Source organism: Neoarius graeffei, chromosome 9 (genome assembly GCF_027579695.1).
Source record: "Neoarius graeffei isolate fNeoGra1 chromosome 9, fNeoGra1.pri, whole genome shotgun sequence".
NCBI classification, from domain to species: domain Eukaryota; kingdom Metazoa; phylum Chordata; class Actinopteri; order Siluriformes; family Ariidae; genus Neoarius; species Neoarius graeffei.
In genome coordinates, this window is record NC_083577.1 from 21,002,005 (window position 1) to 21,024,629 (window position 22,625).

Genomic DNA, 22,625 nt, shown 5'->3' on the forward strand with positions numbered 1-22,625 from the left:
GGTCCTTACACTTGCCCATTTTTTCCTGCTTCCATCACATCAACTTCACAAACTGACTGTTCTCTTGCTGGCTAATATATCCCACCCCTTAACAGGTGCCACGGTAACAACATAATCAATGCCATTCACTTTACCTGTCATTGGTTTTAATGTTATGGCTGATCAGTGTATGTACTGTATATATAATGTTCTCCCTCCCAGATGAGACTAGATTCCTGAATATCCCCTGTTGTCTGTCAATGAAAGTCTTGCTGTTTGTTTAAAATCTTCAGCTATACTTTCAACCTCCTGTCCATCTCATTGCCACCACCATCACCACTACCATCCATCCATCTCACAACCTGAATTTGTTATTGTTCTTGTACTCCCCTAGATCCTGGCCTCATGTGGCAATGTAACAATATGCTGTGACTATAGAAAGGATAACATAATAAAAAATAAGTGTATTAATATAAATGTGATCTGCTTTGCAGCTGCCACTCCTGTCATGGCTGCTTTTATAATTAATGAGCACCTTCTGACCAATCATATTCAACAATGTTCTTGAATAAAGCATTATTTTCACTGATCTATATTTCGCACAAGACATGCTCTGAGATGGCCAAGCTCATGTCTAGTTTCAGCTGTCACACAGTGGGAGAGTAAATATCAAATCTTCAGGACCTCATGGATGCTGAATACAGGACTCCTCAAAGTGCAATACTGCACAAACACATGATCAACATGACAATGTTTCCATGATGTCTGGATTTTGAGGAAGTACATACGAGATGATGATGCCATTATCAATGGAGAAACTATCTGATGGAAGGCCAGCAATGGTCCAGCTTCTGATTTTCACTGGCTCTCCCAGAGACAGCATCAGAGAAGTGCTCGGAGAGCCGGGGATCCCTTTGGCCTTACACAGCTCGATCCACTCTTCTGTAGCCCTCTACAAATGCACAAACATGGACAGTTCAACTATACAGTAGTTACAGTTCTCTAAATGAAACCTCACTGTGTAAAATTGCCTGGTCTTTTTAAAAAAATGTATGAACTATTAAACCTTGAATAGTTTGGAACAATGTTAAATCCAGTATTTAAAAGAAAAACTTGTCAATCAGGACTCTAATCATGAATGGCGAAAGGGCATTAGTCGGAACTACGAGGTATAATTTTATAATCAATTTAGCAGCGCCCTTAGACAGTTTAGGCCCTTGATTTATTTTTTTTTAAATAACAAATTAATAAGTTACAAAATGTTACTGAAGAGTTAAGGTTACTGTTGGTGTCATGTCTTGCATGTTCTCCTCCTGCTACATGGATTTCCTCTGTGTTCTCTGGTTTCCCCATACTTCCCAAAAACATGATGACAGATGGATCAGCTACAATAAACTCCCCTTCTGGGTTATTACGTGTTGCAGAAAGGTGCCCTGTGATAGACTGGTGTCTCATTCAGGGTGTATTCTCCTGTCTCATGCTCAGTGTTCCTGAGATAGACTTCAGGTCCACCAGGATAAAGTGCTTACTGAAGAGGACTGAATATCTCTGTATATCCGAATTTATTGTCTCCACATTCGCTGGATATGAGCAATCTCATACTCTGATTGGCTACTCCATGACTAGGATAACAGCTTATATACTGTGAGTAGAGAAAAACAAAATGGCAGAGCGTTTTGCTGAACCAACCGAGAACGAAATAAAAACTCTACTTGAAAACAAAACCCCCCAAAATACAAAAAAAAGCAACAACATATGGAATGAAAATATTTGATGTTAAGAAATGTATCTTTTTTTGTCAATAATAATAATTATTATTATTATTATTACTATTATTATCATTTTTCACAAATTGGTACTGTCATTTCACTGGTTTGTTTAAATTAATTATCTTTAAGCATTAAAATTTGTTGAACATTTTTAGACTGGTTCAAAAGCTCAAAGTTGTTTGAAAATTACATAACTAAAATGTCCAAGGAAGAATTAAATAAATGTCTAGAGCTATTCTGTACCTCAGCACGACAGCAAGATGGCACTTTCTACAAAAAACAACAACAACACTAAAGTCAATTTGTGGAGCCATTGATAGGTTTTTAAGAGGTCTGCCTAAGCGGAAATTATTTTGTCAGACGTTTTGGATTAAAAAAAAAAAAAAAAAATGCTCCGTTTCTCAAAATCCAGTGAATGTGGATAGAATAAAACAGTTATTCCACTCAATCTTGTCATATATGGCTTATAGCCAACTCAGTGCTACACACCTCATCAGCTATCAGCTCACGTACAACTCGATTTTGTGGAATAACTGTCACATCTCTGCGACATCCTCTGTGTGTGTGTGTGTGTGTGTGTGTGTGTGTGTACACACCTGTCTATAACTTGATGTGAAAGCCCCCAGGTAGGCTACTATAGCAGCTGAGATGAGAATATCCCCGGTGAGATTGGTGTAGAGCTTCCCCAGGTTCAATGCCGTCTCACTCCAACGTGTCTTCTCCCCTCCCAAACCACCAATCAGCTGTTCTGCTCTCTCCAGCTTCTTACTGCACAACACCACCTATCACAAATAGCTAGCTCACGTTATTTGCCCTAAACTTTTATATATTACACTGTATTCTTTTACAGAAGCATCAGACTTGGAGCTCTTAATTATTCCTGGCACAGAGACTCTACTTCATTAAATTATATCCCGTATTAGATGTACTTTTTTTTAATTGTCTGTTGTTATTGCTAAGATGGCAACTCAGTCATTTGTGCTATGAAATGTTTCTCAATGGTGGCATTTGGGCAAGAGTTAGATGCTGCCCCTGTGCATGTGATGTTCGATATGCTTGGGGGGGCATGACATAAACTATTTTCTTCATTGAACAGGGAAAACAGACAGACAAGACAAGGGAAAGAGAAGAAGACAAAACATGAATAGTAGAGGAGTGAAATGAGGCAGAAAAAGACAGAAGGGCCCTGGTGGTGTGTTTGACCAAAAAAAAAGACAGCCAGCTCCCATAAACAAATCAGAGCGGTGTGTGGGGAGGTTTTAGGTGGCACGGTGGTGTAGTCATGGGTGCCGCCAGGGGGGGAAGGTTAGAACAATTCTAGGGGCCCAGCACTGCCATGGGGCCCTTTAAGGGGCTGATAATATGTTTTTAATGATTTTAATAAGACTTTTGAAATAACAACAATGCAATATTCCATCTGGTAAAATGAGCTAATTGAACAAGGTTGTCTATTTCTTGAGTTCTTCAACATATTGTCACTTAACCCTCCCCCTTTTGCAAAATGGTTCAGGTAGAAGCGCGATGCGTTAAATCTGTGTGCTGATCAGTGCAACACTACTTGCTGCTGTGTCGCGGTGCAGCAGCCAGCCAGCAGTGGAGTGCGTACAGTCTATGATCGCTAAATATGAAGAGTGGCTGTCAAAAACGTAAAGAAAGGCAGCTGAAAGCTGAGAGGGACCGGAGAGGCAGGCAACTGGTCACTCAGTTTTTCCCAAAGAAAGGTAGCTATCGCTCACATGTGTGTTCAAAATATTAGCGAATGGTAAATGAACAGTATGAACGTGGTTGGATTAGCCTATCAAGAGAACACTTTTACAGTTTGTACAGTGACATTTTTTCCATTTTAATAACTGAACTGACTTGTGTGATAAACAAGATGAAATATTACATTATGCTGGTGCTAATAACTAGTGCTAATAACCAGTTTCATAACTAATGGGGTGCCCTAAATATGCACAGATTCAGCCTCAGGGGGACCTCCGCCCTACCAAACCACTGAACCCCCCTTTGGAGAAGGAGGTAAGCAGCAATACAACCCATAAATGCTTTAGGATTGAAGTTTTTAATGAGCGAGCGCCATATACAAAAGTCAAATAATGACAATAGTGCAATTGTGACGAGGGTGGGCAAAGTTGGGGGGCCCAAAATTCTAATCTTTCATGGGGCCCAAAATTTCTGGTGGCGCCCCTGGGTGTAGTGGTTAGCACGGTCGCCTCACAGCAAGAAGGTTCCGGGTTCGAACCCAGCGACCGGCGAGGGCCTTTCTGTGTGGAGTTTGCATGTTCTCCCCGTGTCTGTGTGGGTTTCCTCCGGGTGCTCCGGTTTCCCCCACAATCCAAAGACATTCTTTTTTCTTCTTTAGGCTCCTGTGTTTACACAGAGGGTGGTTTTAGAAACTAGAGCTTCTTCAAAGCAGGAACAGCATGATGCACTGAAGAAAAGTGCACACAAAGGCAAAGCCATAGGGCTTTTCATGACACTTGAAGATAAAACTACTAAGTAAAGTTTTAAAAAATGAAACACGTAAACAAAGCCCACACAAAAAGACCATCAAAAAGGCCAGAATTTGTAATCAGTTAAAGTCTGTTTTGTCTCTTGGAATGTTTGTTCCAAGAGGCAAAAAATGGAGAAGTTCTGTAAACCCACATTTAATAGACTTAGGCAGCAAACAAAGAGAAACATCAGAGAAGAGAAGAAATATTGATCAGTGCCAATAACCAAGACAAAATTTGTAATGTTTAAAAATATAGGTGTTCTTGGGGTTGGATCTGGATCCGCTGTAACTCTGACCAGGATATCATGCTACCTGAAGATGAATGAATGAATGAAAAATCCAGTGGTCAGGCCCCTGCACTTCACAATAAGTGGTTTCTAAAAACTAGTCTGTACATTTATCCAGTTGTGGTCAGAAGTTTACATACAGTGACATGAATGTCATCTTGGATAAGAATGGGAGTAATCATCATGGAGGACCTCTCCTGGACTGATATCACACCTCAGTGGTAGTAGGCAAAGCACAACAACGACTCTACTTTCTGAGGAGTTTAAGGGGAGTCAACCTCCCCCAGAAGCTGCTGGTCAATTTCTATAGGTGCACCATAGAAAGCACACTAACAAACTGTATGACCGCCTGGTACAGCAGCTGCACCAAAGCTGCCAGAAAAGCCCTACAGCATGTTGTGAAAACAGCACAGGACATCGTTGGCACTGAGTTGCCATCTCTGGATCTGCTACACAACACTCACTGTGTCAGGAGGGCCAAAAACATTACAAAGGACGCCACTCACCCTGCACATCACTTGTTCAAGCTCCTCCCATCAGGCAGGTGCTTCAGATCTATACGTACACGTACCAACAGACTTAAAAACAGTTTCCTTCCAACTGCAATAAACTTACTGAACTCTGATAGCTTCACAATCTGAGATCTGACATGTGCAATACATTGTTTTTCTATTCAATCCACAACCTGTACATATTACTTATCACTTTTTTTTTTTTTAGCTCTCGGGGACTTGCTAGGTAAGAGGTTTTTTTTTTTCCTTATTATTTTTGCACCTTAGGGACCAGCACAAAAGAAATTTCATTGTACCTTAACAATGACAAAGTACGTGAACTTGAATGTCATGGCAATATTTGAGCTTTCAGTAATTTCTTTGAACTGTTCTTTTTCTGTGGCAGAATGTACAGCATACATCTGTAATTAAAAAAAAAAAAAAAAAAAACACTAGAATTTGGTGTGCAAGTTTTAATTTTTTGGGGGTTTTCTGAAATTAACACAGGGTCAAAAGTATACATACCTGGTCAAAATTTTACATACAGCACACCTAATATTTGGGTAAAATGTCTCTTCGCAAGATTCACCTTGACCAAACATTTTTTGTTTACCATGAACAAGCTTCTGGCAGAATTCTGATTGGATATTTCACAACTCTTCATGGTAGAGTTCAATTAATTTTTTTTTTCTTGGCATGGATTCAACTTACAAGCACGGTCCATATATTTTCAATAGGGTTGAAGTCAGGACTTGTTTTAAGCTTAATATTAGCCTGCTTTATCCTCCACTGCCAGCTCTGATGCGTGTTTGGGTTCATTGTCCTGTTGTAACTCCCAAGTCGTGTCCAAGTTACTGATGGTTTATGCTGAAGAATTCTGAGATAGTCCTCCTTCTTCATTATTCCATCCACTTTGTGCAATGAACCAGCTCCACTGGCAGCAAAACAGCCCTAGAGCATGATGATCCTACCACCATCACCACCAGTTGGTACAGTGTCCCTCTGTATATGGTGGTCATTGTGGCCAAACAACTCAATCTTTGTCTCATCTGACCATATCGGGCGGCACGGTGGTGTAGTGGTTAGCACGGTTGCCTCACAGTAAGAAGGTTCTGGGTTCGAACCCAGCGGCCGACAAGGGCCTTTCTGTGTGGAGTTTGCATGTTCTCCCCGTGTCTGCGTGGGTTTCCTCCAGGTGCTCCGGTTTCCCCCACAATCCAAAGACATGTAGGTTAGGTTAATATGGGACAGCCTTGGGCTGAGGTGCCCTTGAGCAAGGCACCTAACTCCCAACTGCTCCCCGGGCCCTGTTAGCATGGCTGCCCACTGCTCTGGGTACGTGTGTGCGCTCATTGCTCACGTGTGTGTGCATGTGTGTGTTCACTGCTTCAGATGGGTTAAATGCAGAGAGGAAATTTCACAAGTGTGTGATGAATAAAGTTGTGCTTTCTTTCTTTCAGAAGGCTTTTTCTTTGTCCGTGTGGTCAGCTTCAAACTTTAGTTAAGCTTGAAGGTGTCAATTTTGGAGCAGGGGGTTATTTCTTGGATAGCAGCCATGGTGATCTGAACTGTAGACAGTGATCCATCAGCTTCCAGTTCATGGCAGGGCTGTGGCATGGTGGTTCCCTGGTTGTTCCTGACCATCCAAATCAATTTCCTTTCAGCTGAGGGTGACAGGTTGGGTTTTCTTAAAGCAAAGTGGCTTGGCAAAGTGACTACACCTCACAAGAACTTGCATACAATTGTTTAAACTGATTTTGGAATTTGCAGTTGTTTAGAAATGCCTCTAAGACATTCCAGAGTTATGTATATCTGTGATCCTCCTCCTCAGATCTGCACTGAGCTCCTTGGACTTTCCCATTTTACTCTGTGTTGGTCAATCCAATGAGTGCTGTAAACAAACCCTTTTTATGAAGGCACAGAGAAGCTGCCAGCTGTAGTCAATTATGATCACTAACAGGAAGTTAAGAGACCTCAGCCTTGGCAAGATAAGAGACATTTTGGAAGTTTCAGCACCTCTGAATTAATAATCTAAGTGAGCATATGTACATTTTTGAAGCTGTATGTATAATTTTGACCCTGTGTTGATTTCAGAAAACCCAAAGAAAATTAAAACTTGTGCACCCAATTCTATTGTTTTTTTTAATTAAAGCTGTATGCTGTACAAATCATTCTGCCACAGAAAAAGAACAGTTCAAAGAAATTACTGAAAGCCCAAATATTGCCATGACATTCATATCCAAGATGACATTCATGTCACTGTATGTAAACTTCTGACCACAACTGTAGCTCATACTTAAAGGTTAGATTACTATACTATATAAATGACTTTATTTAATCTTAAATTTCTTTACAGCAGTGGATTATTGATTTTAGAATGCTATTACTGACAGACACATTATTATTATTATTATTATTATTATTGACTAACCTGATTTTCCAGGTCGACTTTCTTTTGCTTGTTGGCCTCCAGCGTGTCTTGAAGTTTGGTCAATTTGTCCTGGACCTCCTTTAGAGCTGCCTGCTTCTTTTGGAGACTTTCTGTGGCTATCTTCAGCTCAGCCTCTGATTGAGCCAAATTCTCTTTTTTCGGGGCGACAATTTTTGCAACCCTGAGAGAGAGGACGTTACAAAGATGATTTTCAAACACCTTTGGCTTGCAGAAATAATTGAACAATGCTGAGTGTATGCGAATCATCCATTTAGTGGTATGATTTAGGATGGTTACCCATCTACTCATGTTATCCAGACTCACTTGTCATAAGAGTCCATAGCACAGACCCACTTGCAGAGGCCCTCGGCTGCGGTGGAGGCTGTCCGGATCTTCTCAGGGACAAAGTCTGGGTTGGTGATGTATTTGTTGCGGATGATAGTCATGTAAGAGGCTGGAATGTTGTCTTTGTCATAGTCATGCAGACTCTGCAGAAATTTCATGTCACCAAGAAGCTTTTTGGCTGGACCCCAGAAGTCCTCAACCTTTTTGCCTGAGCCAGAAGGATCAGGGACGCGTTCAGGTTTTATGCCTTTCAGGATACAAATGGCCTCCATCACGAGTTTGACTCCAGCTGGAGGGCTCTTCATGGACTTGACCACTGTAATGTCCTACAAAAAGGGCAACAAAGTTTTAGGCTGTGTAAGCAAAGTACTTTTGATGCTGAAGGTAAATATATTATATTTCTGTGTGTGTGTGTGTGTGTGTGTGTGTGTGTGTGTGTACTATTGAGGTCCAAATGTCCCCACAAGGATAGTAAAATCTGACAATTTTGACCTTGTGGGGACGTTTGGATGGTCCCCAAAAGGAAATTACTGTTGTTTTTTTTTAAAAACAAAATAAAAAAAAAAGTGGCAAAATGTTTCCTTTTCATTACTGAGGTTAAGGTTAGGTTGAGGTGCAGGCCCAGCATTAATTAATTGCAATAATAATTATGTCAATGGAAGGTCCTCATAAGGATAGTGAGACAAATAAGTGTGTGTGTGTGTGTGTGTGTGTTTTTTCTCTTACCTGTTGAGTAAGTGTATTAAGTGCAGCCAGGGCTGACTCCAGGATGGGCAGAGCAACAGCCAATTCAGCGTCACACTCATCTTTGATGGCCTTGGCAGCAGTGGCTTGTTCATTTGCCAGTGCCTCATCCACACGAACCACCTTCTCTGTCTTGGCCACCTCCTCAGATTCATGCTCAATAATCACCATCATCTCGTCTACCTCTTTGCTAGCCACTCGGAGCTGAGGCTGAAGCGCCTCCAGCTCCACTTGCATGGTGGCCACTTGAGCGGCAGCAGAGTCCAGTTTCTCCAGGCCGACTTCATAGCGCTGTTTTAGCTGCATAACCTCACTGCGGAGGAGATGATGACATTTTATCAAATTAAAAATATAAAGGTGCACACCATACTTAAAAACAAACTCTCAAGGTCATGGATAAAAAGGCCCTTACGCTCTCTTGCGCTTCAGCAGGACTTTGAAGGTAGAGATGAGCTCCAGGTAGGATGTCGGGGTGACATAGTTGTGACGCTGCAGCTCAGCCAGGAAGTGTGCCGAGAGACTGATGGTGGAAGTATGGAAGCTCTGGCACATGTCTATGCAGCCAGCACGAACATCATCTGTCATCTCGACATCCTCCAAGAACCGAGATGCCACAGCCTGTAGAGCATCATCAGGCCAGCACTTGAGGGAAAAATTAAAGAAATGGGTTGAATGTTGGCAACAGGTGGTCACATGCACTATATGGCCAAAAGTTTGTGGACAAATGACCATCACATGCATATGTGCTTGTTGAACATCCCATTCTAGATTTTGTCCTCCCCCTTTGTTTGTGAAAGAATCACGTGTGTGTCATGGTCAGACATCCACACACTTTTGGCTATATAGTATATATAATTTTGCAATATTGACATGATTTAGCAACATTTTGCACCATAGATAAAAAAACAAAACAAAAAAAACCCCTTTAAATTCAGCTAACAATACTAAGGCTACTGCACCCTTATAAAACAAATGCAGTGCTGACCTGGAACCAGTCTATGGTGCAGCAGTTGATAAGTGCAGGGAAACGTCGCAGTCGGCTTCGGAAGGCATCACCAATCGGACTCATGGCCAGCACCACATGCAACTGACTACGACAGCGCTCTACAAACATGTTGAACAGTGCCAGAGTACTTCCGTCTGTCTGCTTCTCCCGCTCCCTCTGGCGATCCAGGACCCGCATGCGTTCACAGATATCCTGCTTCTCATCCACAGCAAAGACATTAGGAATTTCACCTGTGTTGAGCAAATTGCTAATATCTTCAAGGAATGACTCCATCTTTATCTGGGTGTCAGTGAAGAGGAAGGCACCATGGGTATCACCGGCTGTTGCTTTGCGCATAATGAGTTTTAAGTCATCGCGCCACTCTGTCATCCCGTAAGTCCTGGAGATTTCCACCTGGAAGAGCTCGGCTCCAGCCATGTGAGCAGCCAGGTGAGTCAGGGACTGCCGACCACTCCCTCCAACACCAACCAGGAGAGCATGACCCCGCGGCTGTTTCAGGATACGAGAGATCCTACAGACATGCTCGATGGCGAATCGGAAGAGCACAAGGTTCATGGGTGCCTTGCTGATGTTGTTATACTCCTCTAGGTAGGATTCTACCACTTGGCGTAGCTGATCAAGGTCACCAACCTCACGATAGTTACGGTCTTTACCCTTGGGGTCATGGAAATCGCAGAACATGAGGCTGCGCAAGTCATCTTCAGTTACACATCCATCAGAGTCAGAGTCCAGGTGCTTAAAGAGCTGATGGAAGTCCTCCTTTAGGTAGGACTTGCAGGCCTCCTGCAAGAAGTTCACCATCCAGGTGCAGTCTGATGGGTGAACCAATCGGTCGTAATAAACTCTCTGCACCTGAGACAATACAGAGGCATCATGTAGAACTTTCTGAGTTCTATCAATATCTAAGAACAAGCCTCTAGTATAAGCCAACAAATAGGTTGTTCTTAAACTACATCACTCTTACCTCATGCACCCACAAGCGTTTAATAGCTTTGGGGTCATCTGCAGTCTCTGGACAAGATAAGCAAATGCCCTGGATGACACGGGAGAAATCCCGCAGGTTGAAAAGATAATGAGACTTGGTTGGGGTAGGCAGCAAGTTCTTAGTGGCCTCCTTATACACTGCCAGGGTGCCATCCACTATCTGAGAGGTGAGGCTTGCAAATGCTGAAGGAAATGTATATCTAAAAAAAAAAGCACAAGAATACATATTTATTTTGGGATATCAAGTAAATGTCAGGATTAAAGGAAGACTACAACTCGACATTAGTTAAGGACCAATTACAACATTCTTATTTATTTACTGCTCCCATTCTCCAAATACTTATTTATTATTAGAAAATCAAGAATTATGGACAAAATACTCATTTAACCTGGCACACAATTTTATTCATCATATAATCCCTTACCAGACCTCACATTATACACTTAAAACACCTGAACAAGAAAATTACAGCTGCAGGTTAAGGTCTAAAGGATTAAAAAAGAAAAAAAAAAAAAATTACCGTATAGTCAAGTGCCAGTTTAGGATTCTGGAGAAAATAGTAGACATGGTCTTGTCATCAAAATCATTAATCGTTACTGTGTTAAAATGACGGAGGAAACGAGGTGTCACTGGGTTTCTTCCTCCACCTGGAAATTACAAAAATGACAAAAAGACAAGGGGAGGTACATCAGACAGGCATTCCATTATATTCATTCAGTGCCCATGAGAATATAAAATTATTCAGTGCCCATGAGAAAGAAAACTCTTTCAGGGACAACAGATTGGCATGCAGTGCTTTGAATCCCATTTAAAAAAAAATGTTTATTCACATTCTGTATGAACTAACCAGACCTACCAGGAGGCCCCATGGCACACATCAGCTGCATATCCACCAGGTTGATCATGGAGCAGTCCTTTAATTCGTACCAGTTCCAGTGGTCCAGCCACTGCCGCAGAAGCTCCACAGGAGGCTGAGCACCGTATGTCTCTCTCGCAGGCATATTCACATCATCCACAAACACCACCTACACAGAAAACACCTTTAAGCTTTCCAAGCAAAATTTAAAGCTTACAAATAAAATAATGTGCTTTAGTATCTTATACCAATGCCTGGACCATACTACAAGATTTATACAATCCTGAACAGTTTCACAGTTTTTTTTTTTTTAATCAAGATCCAAATTGATTTGTTTATCCAAATTGATTTGTATATATGAATAATATGATTAAATCACATGCTGTTACAGCAGAAACACACATATTCATGCTCAAAAAGAGATCACTATGTCTTTTATACAAATTTGTAAAGAAACCTGCCAGAGAAAAGATTCAAGGAATTGGGAAAGCTTATGATAGAAGATACCGGCTATTCAAATTAAAATAGGAAAAATAAATTGCGTTATAATATCACACCATCTTCTTTCCCAGCGGGGGGCCAAACACTTCTTTGCGTCTCTTGTCCAGCTTGGACATAATGATGTTCTGAGTCTGAGCAGCTGTGGTTTGGGCTGAAAAGTTCATTAGCAGAGGACTGTACTTATTCTTGTTGAGCCGCTTCAACAGGAAGTCCTGTGGATCAACAGAGTTTCAATTAATCTCATGGGAGGGGTTTGGATCAGATTCTGCAGATATATAGAGAAATCTTATATTGTAGATTAGGAGAGGTAGACAAATAGTACGTGGCATCATTATGGGGGATATTTGACATTAAAAGCCTATTTTTAAATATAATTTAAAATACTTTATAGATGTTTAAAGTACCGTAATATGAAACAATTACTGCTTTAAATACCATGAATGTTTACAGCTGGTATAGTATTTATACAAGTTCTTGCATCTGGAATGCTTTTATATGAACAATCACAGGAGTAATAATGACACTTCACAGTTACCAAATGCCTCCATTTTGTGTAGGTCAGATAATTACAACCTAACAAGTGCAAATCTGTGCATGTCTACTTCAGAATGATAAACTCCTACATTTACCAGAGCCTCAAACGCCATGTAGTGAAATCACTTAATGGTTCCTGAAAACACCAAGCACTCTCATTTGACAAGTGACAATATTTTCACATCCACTTTCTCAATGTGGCTGTTAGTCATTTACAGGATTAAAAAAAAAAATAATAATAAAAATCACCCTAAATTTTAAATGTCATCTTGGAGGGTTCCCCCCTTTGGTACAAATATATTATCGAAAAGCCCTAGGTTCTGCGAATGAATGGATGAGGAAAGTAAAAAAGGGAGATGCAAACAAGAGTGTGAGATCGAATGAGTGTCAGAATCAGCTTAGTGTCTACTGATTCTGAAGAATGGAAACATAATCGTAGCAAAATGGCTGCTAAAAGTGTTATGACTATGAAAATTCTCAGTCCTCACTAAATGAGGATTTATCGCTGCCTTCTCAACCACACCATAAAACACGTTCTGTTTCATCACGTGCAGTACACCTTGTTCAGCTAATGAAGGGTTTCAGAATGAAGTTGTGAGTGGAATCAGGTGTGAATGAGTATGATGAGTGTGCCACATACAGTGGTGCTTGAAAGTTTGTGAACCCTTTAGAATTTTCTATATTTCTGCATAAATATGATCTAAAACATCAGATTTTCACACAAGTCCTAAAAGTAGATAAAGACAACCCAGTTAAACAAATGAGACAAAAATATCATACTTGGTCATTTATTTATTGAGGAAAATGATCCAATATTACATATCTGTGAGTGGCAAAAGTATGTGAACTTTTGCTTTCAGTATCTGGTGTAACCCCCTTGTGCAGCAATAACTGCAACTAAACATTTCCAGTAACTGTTGATCAGTCTAGCACACCGGCTTGGAGGAATTTTAGCCCATTCCTCTGTACAGAACAGCTTCAACTCTGGGATGTTGGTGGGTTTCCTCACATGAACTGCTCGCTTCAGGTCCTTCCACAACATTTCGATTGGATTAAGGTCAGGACTTTGACTTGGCCATTCTACAACATTAACTTTATTCTTCTTTAACCATTCTTTGGTAGAATGACTTGTGTGCCTAGGGTCGTTGTCTTGCTACATGATCCACCTTCTCTTGAGATTCAGTTCATGGACAGATGTCCTGACATTTTCCTTTAGAATTCACTGGTATAATTCAGAATTCATTGTTCCATCATTGATGGCAAGCCGTCCTGGCCCAGATGCAGCAAAACAGGCCCAAACCATCATACTACCACCATCATGTTGCACAGATGGGATATGGTTCTTATGCTGGAATACAGTGTTTTCCTTTCTCCAAACATAACGCTTCTCATTTAAATAAAAAGTTCTATTTCGGTCTCATCCGTCCACAAAACATTTTTCCAATAGCCTTCTGGCTTGTCCATGTGATCTTTAGCAAACTGCAGACGAGCAGCAATGTTCTTTTTGGAGAGCAGTGGCTTTCTCCTTGCAACCCTGCCATGCACACCATTGTTGTTCAGTGTTATCCTGATGGTGGACTCATGAACATTAACATTAGCCAATGTGAGAGAAGCCTTCAGTTGGTTAGAAGTTACCCTGGGGTCCTTTGTGACCTCGCCGACTATTACACGCCTTGCTCTTGGAGTGATCTTTTTTGGTCGACCACTCCTGGGGAGGGTAACAATGGTCTTGAATTTCCTCCATTTGTACACAATCCATCTGACTGTGGATTGGTGGAGTCCAAACTCTTTAGAGATGGTTTTGTAACCTTTTCCAGCCTGATGAGCATCAACAACGCTTTTTCTGAGGTCCTCAGAAATCTCCTTTGTTCGTGCCATGATACACTTCCACAAACATGTGTTGGGAAGATCAGACTTTGATAGATCCCTGTTCTTTAAATAAAACAGGGTGCCCACTCACACCTGATTGTCTTCCCATTGATTGAAAACACCTGACTCTAATTTCACCTTCAAATTAACTGCTAATCCTGGAGGTTCACATACTTTTGCCACTCACAGATATGTAATATTGGATCATTTTCCTCAATAAATAAATGACCAAGTATAATATTTTTGTCTCATTTGTTTAACTGGGTTCTCTTTATCTACTTTTAGGACTTGTGTGAAACTCTGATGATGTTTTATGTCATATTTATGCAGAAATATAGAAAATTCTAAAGGGTTCACAAACTTTCAAGTACCACTGTACACATCATGCAATTGCACACTTCAGAAGCTCAACTAATTAACTGAAAAATCTTATTCACATTATAACTCATTATAAGCAAAAAAAATATTTATTATGACCCATGAATATAATATATTTCTCCAAACACACTCACTATGATGTATACACTCTTGCCAGTTCCTGTGGGCCCCACGAAGATGGTGGGCTTCTGGTGCGTGACGAGCAGCTCCATCAGAGCCGTGTAGCGCACTGTATCCTCCGTGGGCACGATGATCTCATTGAACTGCATGCCTTTAGGGATTGGTGGAGCCTGCTTCAGCTCCTCAGTCCACAGCTCCCATCTGCCTGGACCCTGAGTTAAATCACAGAGTTGAATAAGCATTTATTTACAGTGTTGGGCAAGTTACTTCAAAACTGTTTTGCATTATTTATTACTTGTTACTGTCATTTTAAAGTAATTAGTTACATTACAATATTACTGTATTTAAAATGTAAGGCATTACACTACTATTGCATTACTTTTAAGTTACTCTCACCAAAATAACTGGAAGTATGGATTTGGCAATCTAAATGTAGCTCAAGATGCTCAATTAGCTCATCACACATCCAGTGGAAGGTGATGTGGTATCTGACTGAGCTACAGTAGGCTTATCGTTAAAAACAGTAGAATATAATAGCCACAGTGATGGCTCATGGCACAATACAAGGAACAATCATCGCAAGAACAGACAAAAGGTGAAAGTCTGGCAAATTGTGATAGAAATACTGTAACTTTAGGCCTATTCATATTAACATTAATTGAACTGTATTGTATTGTAATGTCTAAAGATATGACAGGATACAAAATTAGCATTTCTATGCCTTTATTGTTTTCAAGTTTACAGCATTAAGCATAGTTTATGCTTCATAAAAAAAAAAAAAGATTAGCCCTAAGGGATATGACTCCATCATTTCAGAAATTTAACAAAAATGAACATATTATGGCAAATCGTAGCCTACAATAAAACTGGCCTGAAAAAACCCCACAGGCCTTTTAAATCACGGCTAGACAATGACTATTAGCTATATGAGGCTACCCAGTCACATTTCGAAAAACAGAATTAGAAATAACAAAATCAAAGTGCTTTTAATGATATTGAAGTGCTTAGCCCTCGAAGGAAAGGCAGCTCAATCACTTTAGTCTGACTTCTGACCAGAAAAAAAAAAAAAAAACTCAGTTATACAGGACAAAAATGTAAACCAACTGTGAGCATATCTTCAACAACGTACTCCGCCACAAGTCTCCTAACCTCCTGAGGCTAAAGGAGCATCTCAGAGCGGGAGAAGGTTAATTTTGGCTGCTTTGTGATTTTATCGCCACTCTCATCCTCCGCTTGCTTCCTTGCTAACTTCATGTTACTATGGCACCTCTGGAAATGTTTAGTTAAATTACTGGTGCTATTTCGGGAAGTGGACAGTTCTTTAGGTTTAGCACACAAAGTGCATTTGACTACGATGTTCTTCACATCCTTATTTTTCACAAACTTAAAGTAATGGGCGTGTGCCCATCTGGAGAATGTGCTACCCGACGTTAGATCAGCTGCAGGTTCACTCATCTCTCTCTTCTGTGTGACTAGCTTAAAGGAAAAGGAAGTGAAACATTTTGCGTGGACGTTTCACCTCTGCTGATCTCGTGTGATTTTAGCGAATTTGTATGAAGGAAAAAAAGCCCATCACTTCATTCCAGGTTAAAAATGCATTGTAACGCGCGCTACTGACATTTGTACCGAGTAAAATATTACCAATTTTTTTTTCTGTAATGCCTTACATTACCGCGTTACTGCAAAAAGCAATGCATTACAGTAATTCGTTACTTTTGTAACGTGTTACTCCCAACACTGTTTATTTATTTATTTATTTATTTATTAACAGGCATTCACATCTTTGCTGAACTTTTGTTAGAGTGCAGTCTTTATGAGATTGAACAGAAATGCAGTTATATGGCTTCTGTACATTGGGTTAAAAATAATGATGAAAAGGTTTACTTTAATCGAAGGGTATTTACTTCTGCAGTTAGTGAACCTAGAAAAGGGTAAACAAACGAGTGCTGTGTGTCTGATGGTCTTAGACAATGCTGATGCATTTTGCTCTTTATTGTAGCTCAGTTAGGCTTTTGAATTCTGGAATCAGATTGAACTGAAAGTGTTGATTATGAAGTTACAGCATCTCTCGAACAGCAGTACCAGTCTCAAGGTAAATCCAGTGCTTGTTGTGATATGTGATTGCCTCTAAGAATAATGGTTTTCTGAGTGACATTTATTTTGTAGTTTTGTAATAAGTTTCTGTTTCAAGACTTTATAAAAATCATATAAAAGATCATTAAAGCAGAAAAATGTGAATTTCATGTACGCCAGATTTCTTTCTTGGGGTACATCATTAGCGCTGAAGGAGTTAGCATAGACCAGGCGAAAGTCTTGGCCAGTCCCTACCTCAATCAAGGAGCTACAGCATTTTCTGGGCTTTGCTAATTTCTACCATCATTTCATTAGGGGCTTCAGTACCATTGCTGCGCCTCTGACCTCTCTCCTAAGGAACAATCCTCGGCGCCTCCAGTGGAATCCAGCAGCTGAGGAAGCCTTCGAGAAACTCAAGGTTGCTTTCACCACCACTCCCATACTTCAACATCTTGACCCCGCTAAGCCATTTGTGGTAGAGGTAGACACATCTGAGACGGGAGCAGGAGGTGTTTTCTCCCAATGATATGGGGAGAAACTCAAACTACACCCAGAGGTCCTTTTTCTCTAAGAAGCTCACACCCACAGAGAGGAACTATGACATAGGCAACAGATAACTACTAGCTATCAAGCTAGCCCTGGAAGAATGGAGACATTGGCTTGAGGAAGCCACATACCCCTTCATTATCCTAACTGACCACAAGAACCTGGAATATCTCAAGAAGGCAAGACGTCTCAACCCACATCAAGCCAGACAGGTTCTGTTCTTCACATGTTTCAGGTTCACGATATCTTTCCGTCCTGGCTCCAGGAACACTAAGGCAGATGCGCTATCCAGAATTCACAGCTCCTCTCCACATAACTCAGAACCTCATCCCATCCTTACACCCGAATGCTTTGTTCAGGCCATCACCTGGGATTTGGACAAGGAGATTAAGAATTCACAACCTCAAACACTCCCAAAAAACTGCCCTCCTGATCTTCTGTATGTCCCACACCATCTCAGAGGCAGGATCATTACTTGGGTGCATGCATCACCTGCCACGGGCAATCCCAGTAGCCATCATACACACCAGCTGGTGTAGAATAAATATTGGTGGGAGAATACGGTCATAGAAATAAATAACTTTTTTTTCCTTATGCTCAGAGTCTGCTAAAGCCAAGGTACCATGAACCCCACCTGCCAGAAAATTATGCCCCCTCCCTGTACCCCAAAGACCCTGGTTGCACCTGGCCATCGACTTCATCATAGACCTACCTCCTTCCCAGGGCAACACTGGTCATCATAGACAGGTTTTCGAAGGCCCTCAGACTCATCACGTTACCTGGTCTACCTACAGCTTTTCAAACCACCGAATTAATCTTTCACCACATCTTCATATATTTTGGCTTCCCTGAGGACGTTGTCAGTGACTAAGGGCCTCAGTTCATCTCCTGACTCTGGTCTTACTTCATGGAGAAGTTGGGAGTCTCAGTGAGTCTCACATCAGGCAATCCAATGGCCAGGTCAAATGGGCCGACCAGAAGGTAGGAAGCTTCCTACGCATCTTCTGCATCCAGAACCAGGGGGACTGGGCACAATTTCTGCCATGCATAAAACTCGCTCAAGCACTCTGCAACCCAACTAACATCATTCCAGTGCATACTCGGCTACACCCCCCCCCGTTCCCATGCAATGATGTACTGGTCCAAGTACCTAGCGGTGGACAACTGGTTCAAATGAAGCCAACAGGTATGGGAGGTCGTCCACCAAAGAACTGAAGTAGTCAACACAAAGTATAAGCAATACGCTGATAAACACAGGAGCAAGAACCTGGAATACTCCCCAGGAGATGGAGTATGGGTTTCCACAAAAGAACTGAAGGAACCCAACACATGCATAAAACTTCAGGCATGCTACATTGGCCCATACAAGGTCCTCCAGCACATAAACAAGGTCTCCTACAAACTTGAGATCCCACTTCACAGTCGTGTGGCACCAATATTCTATGTCTCATGTTTGAAGCCAGCTATCCAAGGGCTATTGTCTGAGAACACTCCCACCCAGGAGCCCCCCTGACATAGAAGGGGAACCCATCTACCAGGTAAACAAGATCCTGAACTCATGACGTAGACAAGGAAGAGTGGAGTACCTGGTAGATTGGAAGGGATACGGACCCGAGGAGCGAAGTTGAGTATGCTCGAATGACATTCTAGACCCTCTTCTGTTACAGGACTTTCACAGCCAGCACCCCAACAAGCCTGCACCAAGAGGGAGAGGGCACCCAAGAAAGAACATGGCCCCCAGAGGGAGCTCCTTGGGGGTGTTCTGTCAGTAACGGTGTTGAGAGCACAAGCTTGAAACAGCCTTCAAACATGGCCAACACGAGCTACATCTCCCAAGAACCACAGTGCCCTCTGTCTCCAGCTTACTAATTACACCCGTCACTCATCATCTCAGTAATCAGCTCCCCTACTTAAAAACACCACTCTCACACTCATTCACCACGGAGTATCATTCAGTGTTTCTCTCTTGTCATTACCAAGCTGTTTGCTTTCTGGCTGCCTTTCCATCTTTGACTATAGTTTGCATTTTTCTTGACCTCGTTTCCTAGTCTCTCCTCTGATACTCTGTTTGCCGATCGACCGACCTCCACCCGTTTCCCCAACACTGATTCTCGTCTTCTGATTTGGCTTCGTCGGGAGAGTTTGCTTCTCCCGCTCTCCCTTGCACCTGTATCCGTATGTGCCTGCACTCTGACTGTTCAAAAAAGGAGACTGTTCCAGATATAAAACAGATATAACTTTCAAATGAAGTCTAACCCTGTTAAAATCCCCACACATTAAAATAAATAGATGTTAAAATAGAAAGCATATTTGTAAATATATTACTTTCTTTAGTTAAAACTGTTACGAAAATGGTTTAAAAGGGTACTTCATAAAGGTTAAAATTTGATAAGGCTTAAAAATGTAATAAGTTTCAAAAGGTTTAAAAGATACAAATGTACATTGTTAAATATTTCCTTTTATTTTGAAAAGTTCATGGTGAAAGGAGGAAGTATTGATTGAGAATAAGGATAATACTGGTCATTCATTGGTTGAAGGTGTGTGATTTAAGGCACAGACAGGAAGAGAGAATGAGCGTGTGTGTTAATTTTGGGGAGCAAGACAGACAGCACGGATGAGATGGCGGAGTCACATCACAGCAAGTGTGTAAATTACATTGAGTGTGTAGTTTTCAGTATCTAAAAGACTGTCTGCTCAACATTCTGAAACTGAATACTTGATCTACACCTGGTTTGTGAGCAACTAGAGACATTTCTACTTGAAGTTTCTTTTGTAAGTTGCGCACGTGTTTAGCTAGCTTGTAAGCTAGTTCGGAGTGTGTTATTAGCAATTGTTCATAAAAGCGGATGGACTCTTAGGCCCACTTTACACGGGGACGGTCTGAAACAAAAACGCAAAAGTCCGTTTTCGTTCTCACTTTTTTCCGCGTCTACACGACCGTTTTCAAGGAGGAAATCTGCGTCTATACGGTGACGCATAAATGTCTCCGCTATGTCTGCACGCATGCGCAACGTCTTCCGTCTTGTCTGATCTGCACATCTGCGCCGCTGTTCTGTAAAGTTATCCTACCTCTTGGATTTGTCCTACCAAGCCTACTGTGCATGCGCGAAATCCAGGAGGGTAGGAAAATTCAACAGTAGTTTTGTCCCACCGATCAGCTGGGCTGATAGAAAATCGGTGAGAATTTCACGCATTTGCCGATTTTTATGTTTTGTGCATATTGGTCGAGTCTTTGGCCGAGTCAAATAATTTGTAATGACTTGTTTTGAATAATAAAACGGTCTGTATGCGAACTTGCTAGGATAACTTTACAGAACACCGGTCCGGCTGAGGTACTGTAGTGCTCGAGGGAGGAGCAGGAGCAAACCGAAACTCTTTTAACCTACCTTTATTAAGTAACACTCACTCTTGTTTCGGTGAAGAAGAGAAAAGGCAGTGTCCATCTCAGCAAAATAAACCCGTTCGGCTGCTAGTTTTGTTTTCAGTCTCGGGTTTATGGTTTCACGAGCGGCTTGAATAGGCGGCGCACGTGCACGCACACGCGTGTGCAACTTGGCGACACCAAACTGAGGAGCTCCAGCCGAGCGGGTGAGCAGGAAAACACATCTACTGCATTAAAACACAGGGCAGCTTGAAGGTCCGTTGGATCGATGTAATCAGACATGCTCTTACTTTTTTACTTACTTTCTTACTTCCCGGGCTGGCATGTACAGTATATGACATATGTATGACGTAAACGCATACCCGACGTGAGCAGATCCGAGCAGAGTTTCGCGTATTGGGTAGTTTAGACGGATATGCAACGGGGGCTGTTTTTAACTTATCCACTCTGGAAGGCGTTTTCAATTTTATCCGTTTTTCAGCCTCGGAAATGCCGTCCCCGTGTAGACAAAAGGCACTTCTGATAAAATATTTAGTCATTTTTACCCGACAGCGTCCTTGTGTAAACGGGCCCTCAGCCACTGTATAGCTAATCCAGCTAACACTATCGGCTGTGACTCATCATTTCAATGTGGAACCCTGAGGATTTATCTGAAACACTGCTAGTGTGTGCAACAAGTCATCATTCAGACGTCGCTTGCGGCCTGGGAGAGACTACACCTGCCTACAGCATCACCCTTCACCAGATACTCGGACTGGGTAGACTGTTGCTGTTTAGACTTGATTTTCACTGGGAGGTTATATCTTTAATTCTTTTTTTTTTTACACTGCTCTGTCCATCGAGCGGATAAATACTGTGGATTTCCTCATGCTCAAGCATTGTAGCATCAGGCCTGAAACGAGGGGTTTCTTTTGTTTTGCTGGCTGTGTATGCGTGTGTGTGCGCGCGCGCCTGTTTGAGTGTGGGCCCACTGAGTTAGAATTTGAGTTAAGGTGCTACACACCTCATTGGCTATCAGCTCATGTATGACTCAATTTCATGGAATAACTGTTAAATATCCAGGGTTTTTCAACAGCAGCTTGCCACCTTATCTTGACAGAGAACAACTCTTCATAATGTTACTGCATGTACAAATTGACCATTTAACTTCTAAAGACCCAACTTCCCAGGGGTTAATTACGATAACATTTAGAGAAATAAAAATGAGTCAAACTGGGAAGAAAGACACTACTCGACTTGCTTCTCCTTGTATGTCAGTGCTGACCTCTTTGATGAAGCGGTACTCATAGAGAATGCCCTCGGCAGGTAAGGGAACTGTGAGCTGCTTGCTTGGTGCCTCTACGTGCTCCAGGATGCCATGTTTTTCCCGTGTCTCCTCAGTCAGCGCACCCGTTAGCAGCTCTCTCACCAGACCATCAAACTTTACTCTCCCAAGCTCTGTGCAGCTGGCACCCACAGACCACACCAAAGAGAACACAAATATACCCTAGCCGAGAGAGAGAGAGAACAATGTCAGTTACCTAAGGGTTAGTTACAGTGGAGTCTTGTTCCACTACCAAAAACAGGTTATGAAAATACTAGGGGTACAAAAAAAAAAAAAAAAGTGGTGATGTGCATTGTGGAAAGGTGCGATTCAGATCATGGAAAATCAGCTTTCTATTAATTATTCATCTAATGCAATTACACTATTTGGACACTAGAAGTCCCTAATCTGAGCAACCCATGGAGTTAAAATACATATAGAGTGCACACTGGTCACATGATCTCATTCTTTCGTGGATAGCCTGCACAATTACTGCGAATCATCTGCAAGTGAAAAAAACTCACTATAAAAT

The 22,625-nt window shown here is 41.6% G+C and overlaps 1 protein-coding gene across 1 annotated transcript in view; it reads right to left on the reverse strand.

The window, feature by feature from the left end:
• The window catches only part of LOC132892116 (dynein axonemal heavy chain 7-like), a 184,258-nt gene that overhangs the window by 49,624 nt on the left and 112,009 nt on the right, over positions 1–22,625 (reverse strand). The window contains exons 35-47 of the mRNA XM_060930515.1: positions 22,055–22,276; positions 14,804–15,001; positions 11,945–12,100; positions 11,388–11,556; positions 11,052–11,178; positions 10,511–10,730; positions 9,526–10,398; positions 8,953–9,182; positions 8,523–8,853; positions 7,776–8,122; positions 7,452–7,632; positions 2,345–2,530; positions 768–931 (exon numbers count right to left, since the gene is read on the reverse strand). Of these exons, the coding sequence (XP_060786498.1) occupies positions 768–931; positions 2,345–2,530; positions 7,452–7,632; positions 7,776–8,122; positions 8,523–8,853; positions 8,953–9,182; positions 9,526–10,398; positions 10,511–10,730; positions 11,052–11,178; positions 11,388–11,556; positions 11,945–12,100; positions 14,804–15,001; positions 22,055–22,276 (3,404 nt within the window). The remainder of the gene's footprint in view (positions 1–767; positions 932–2,344; positions 2,531–7,451; positions 7,633–7,775; positions 8,123–8,522; positions 8,854–8,952; positions 9,183–9,525; positions 10,399–10,510; positions 10,731–11,051; positions 11,179–11,387; positions 11,557–11,944; positions 12,101–14,803; positions 15,002–22,054; positions 22,277–22,625) is intronic.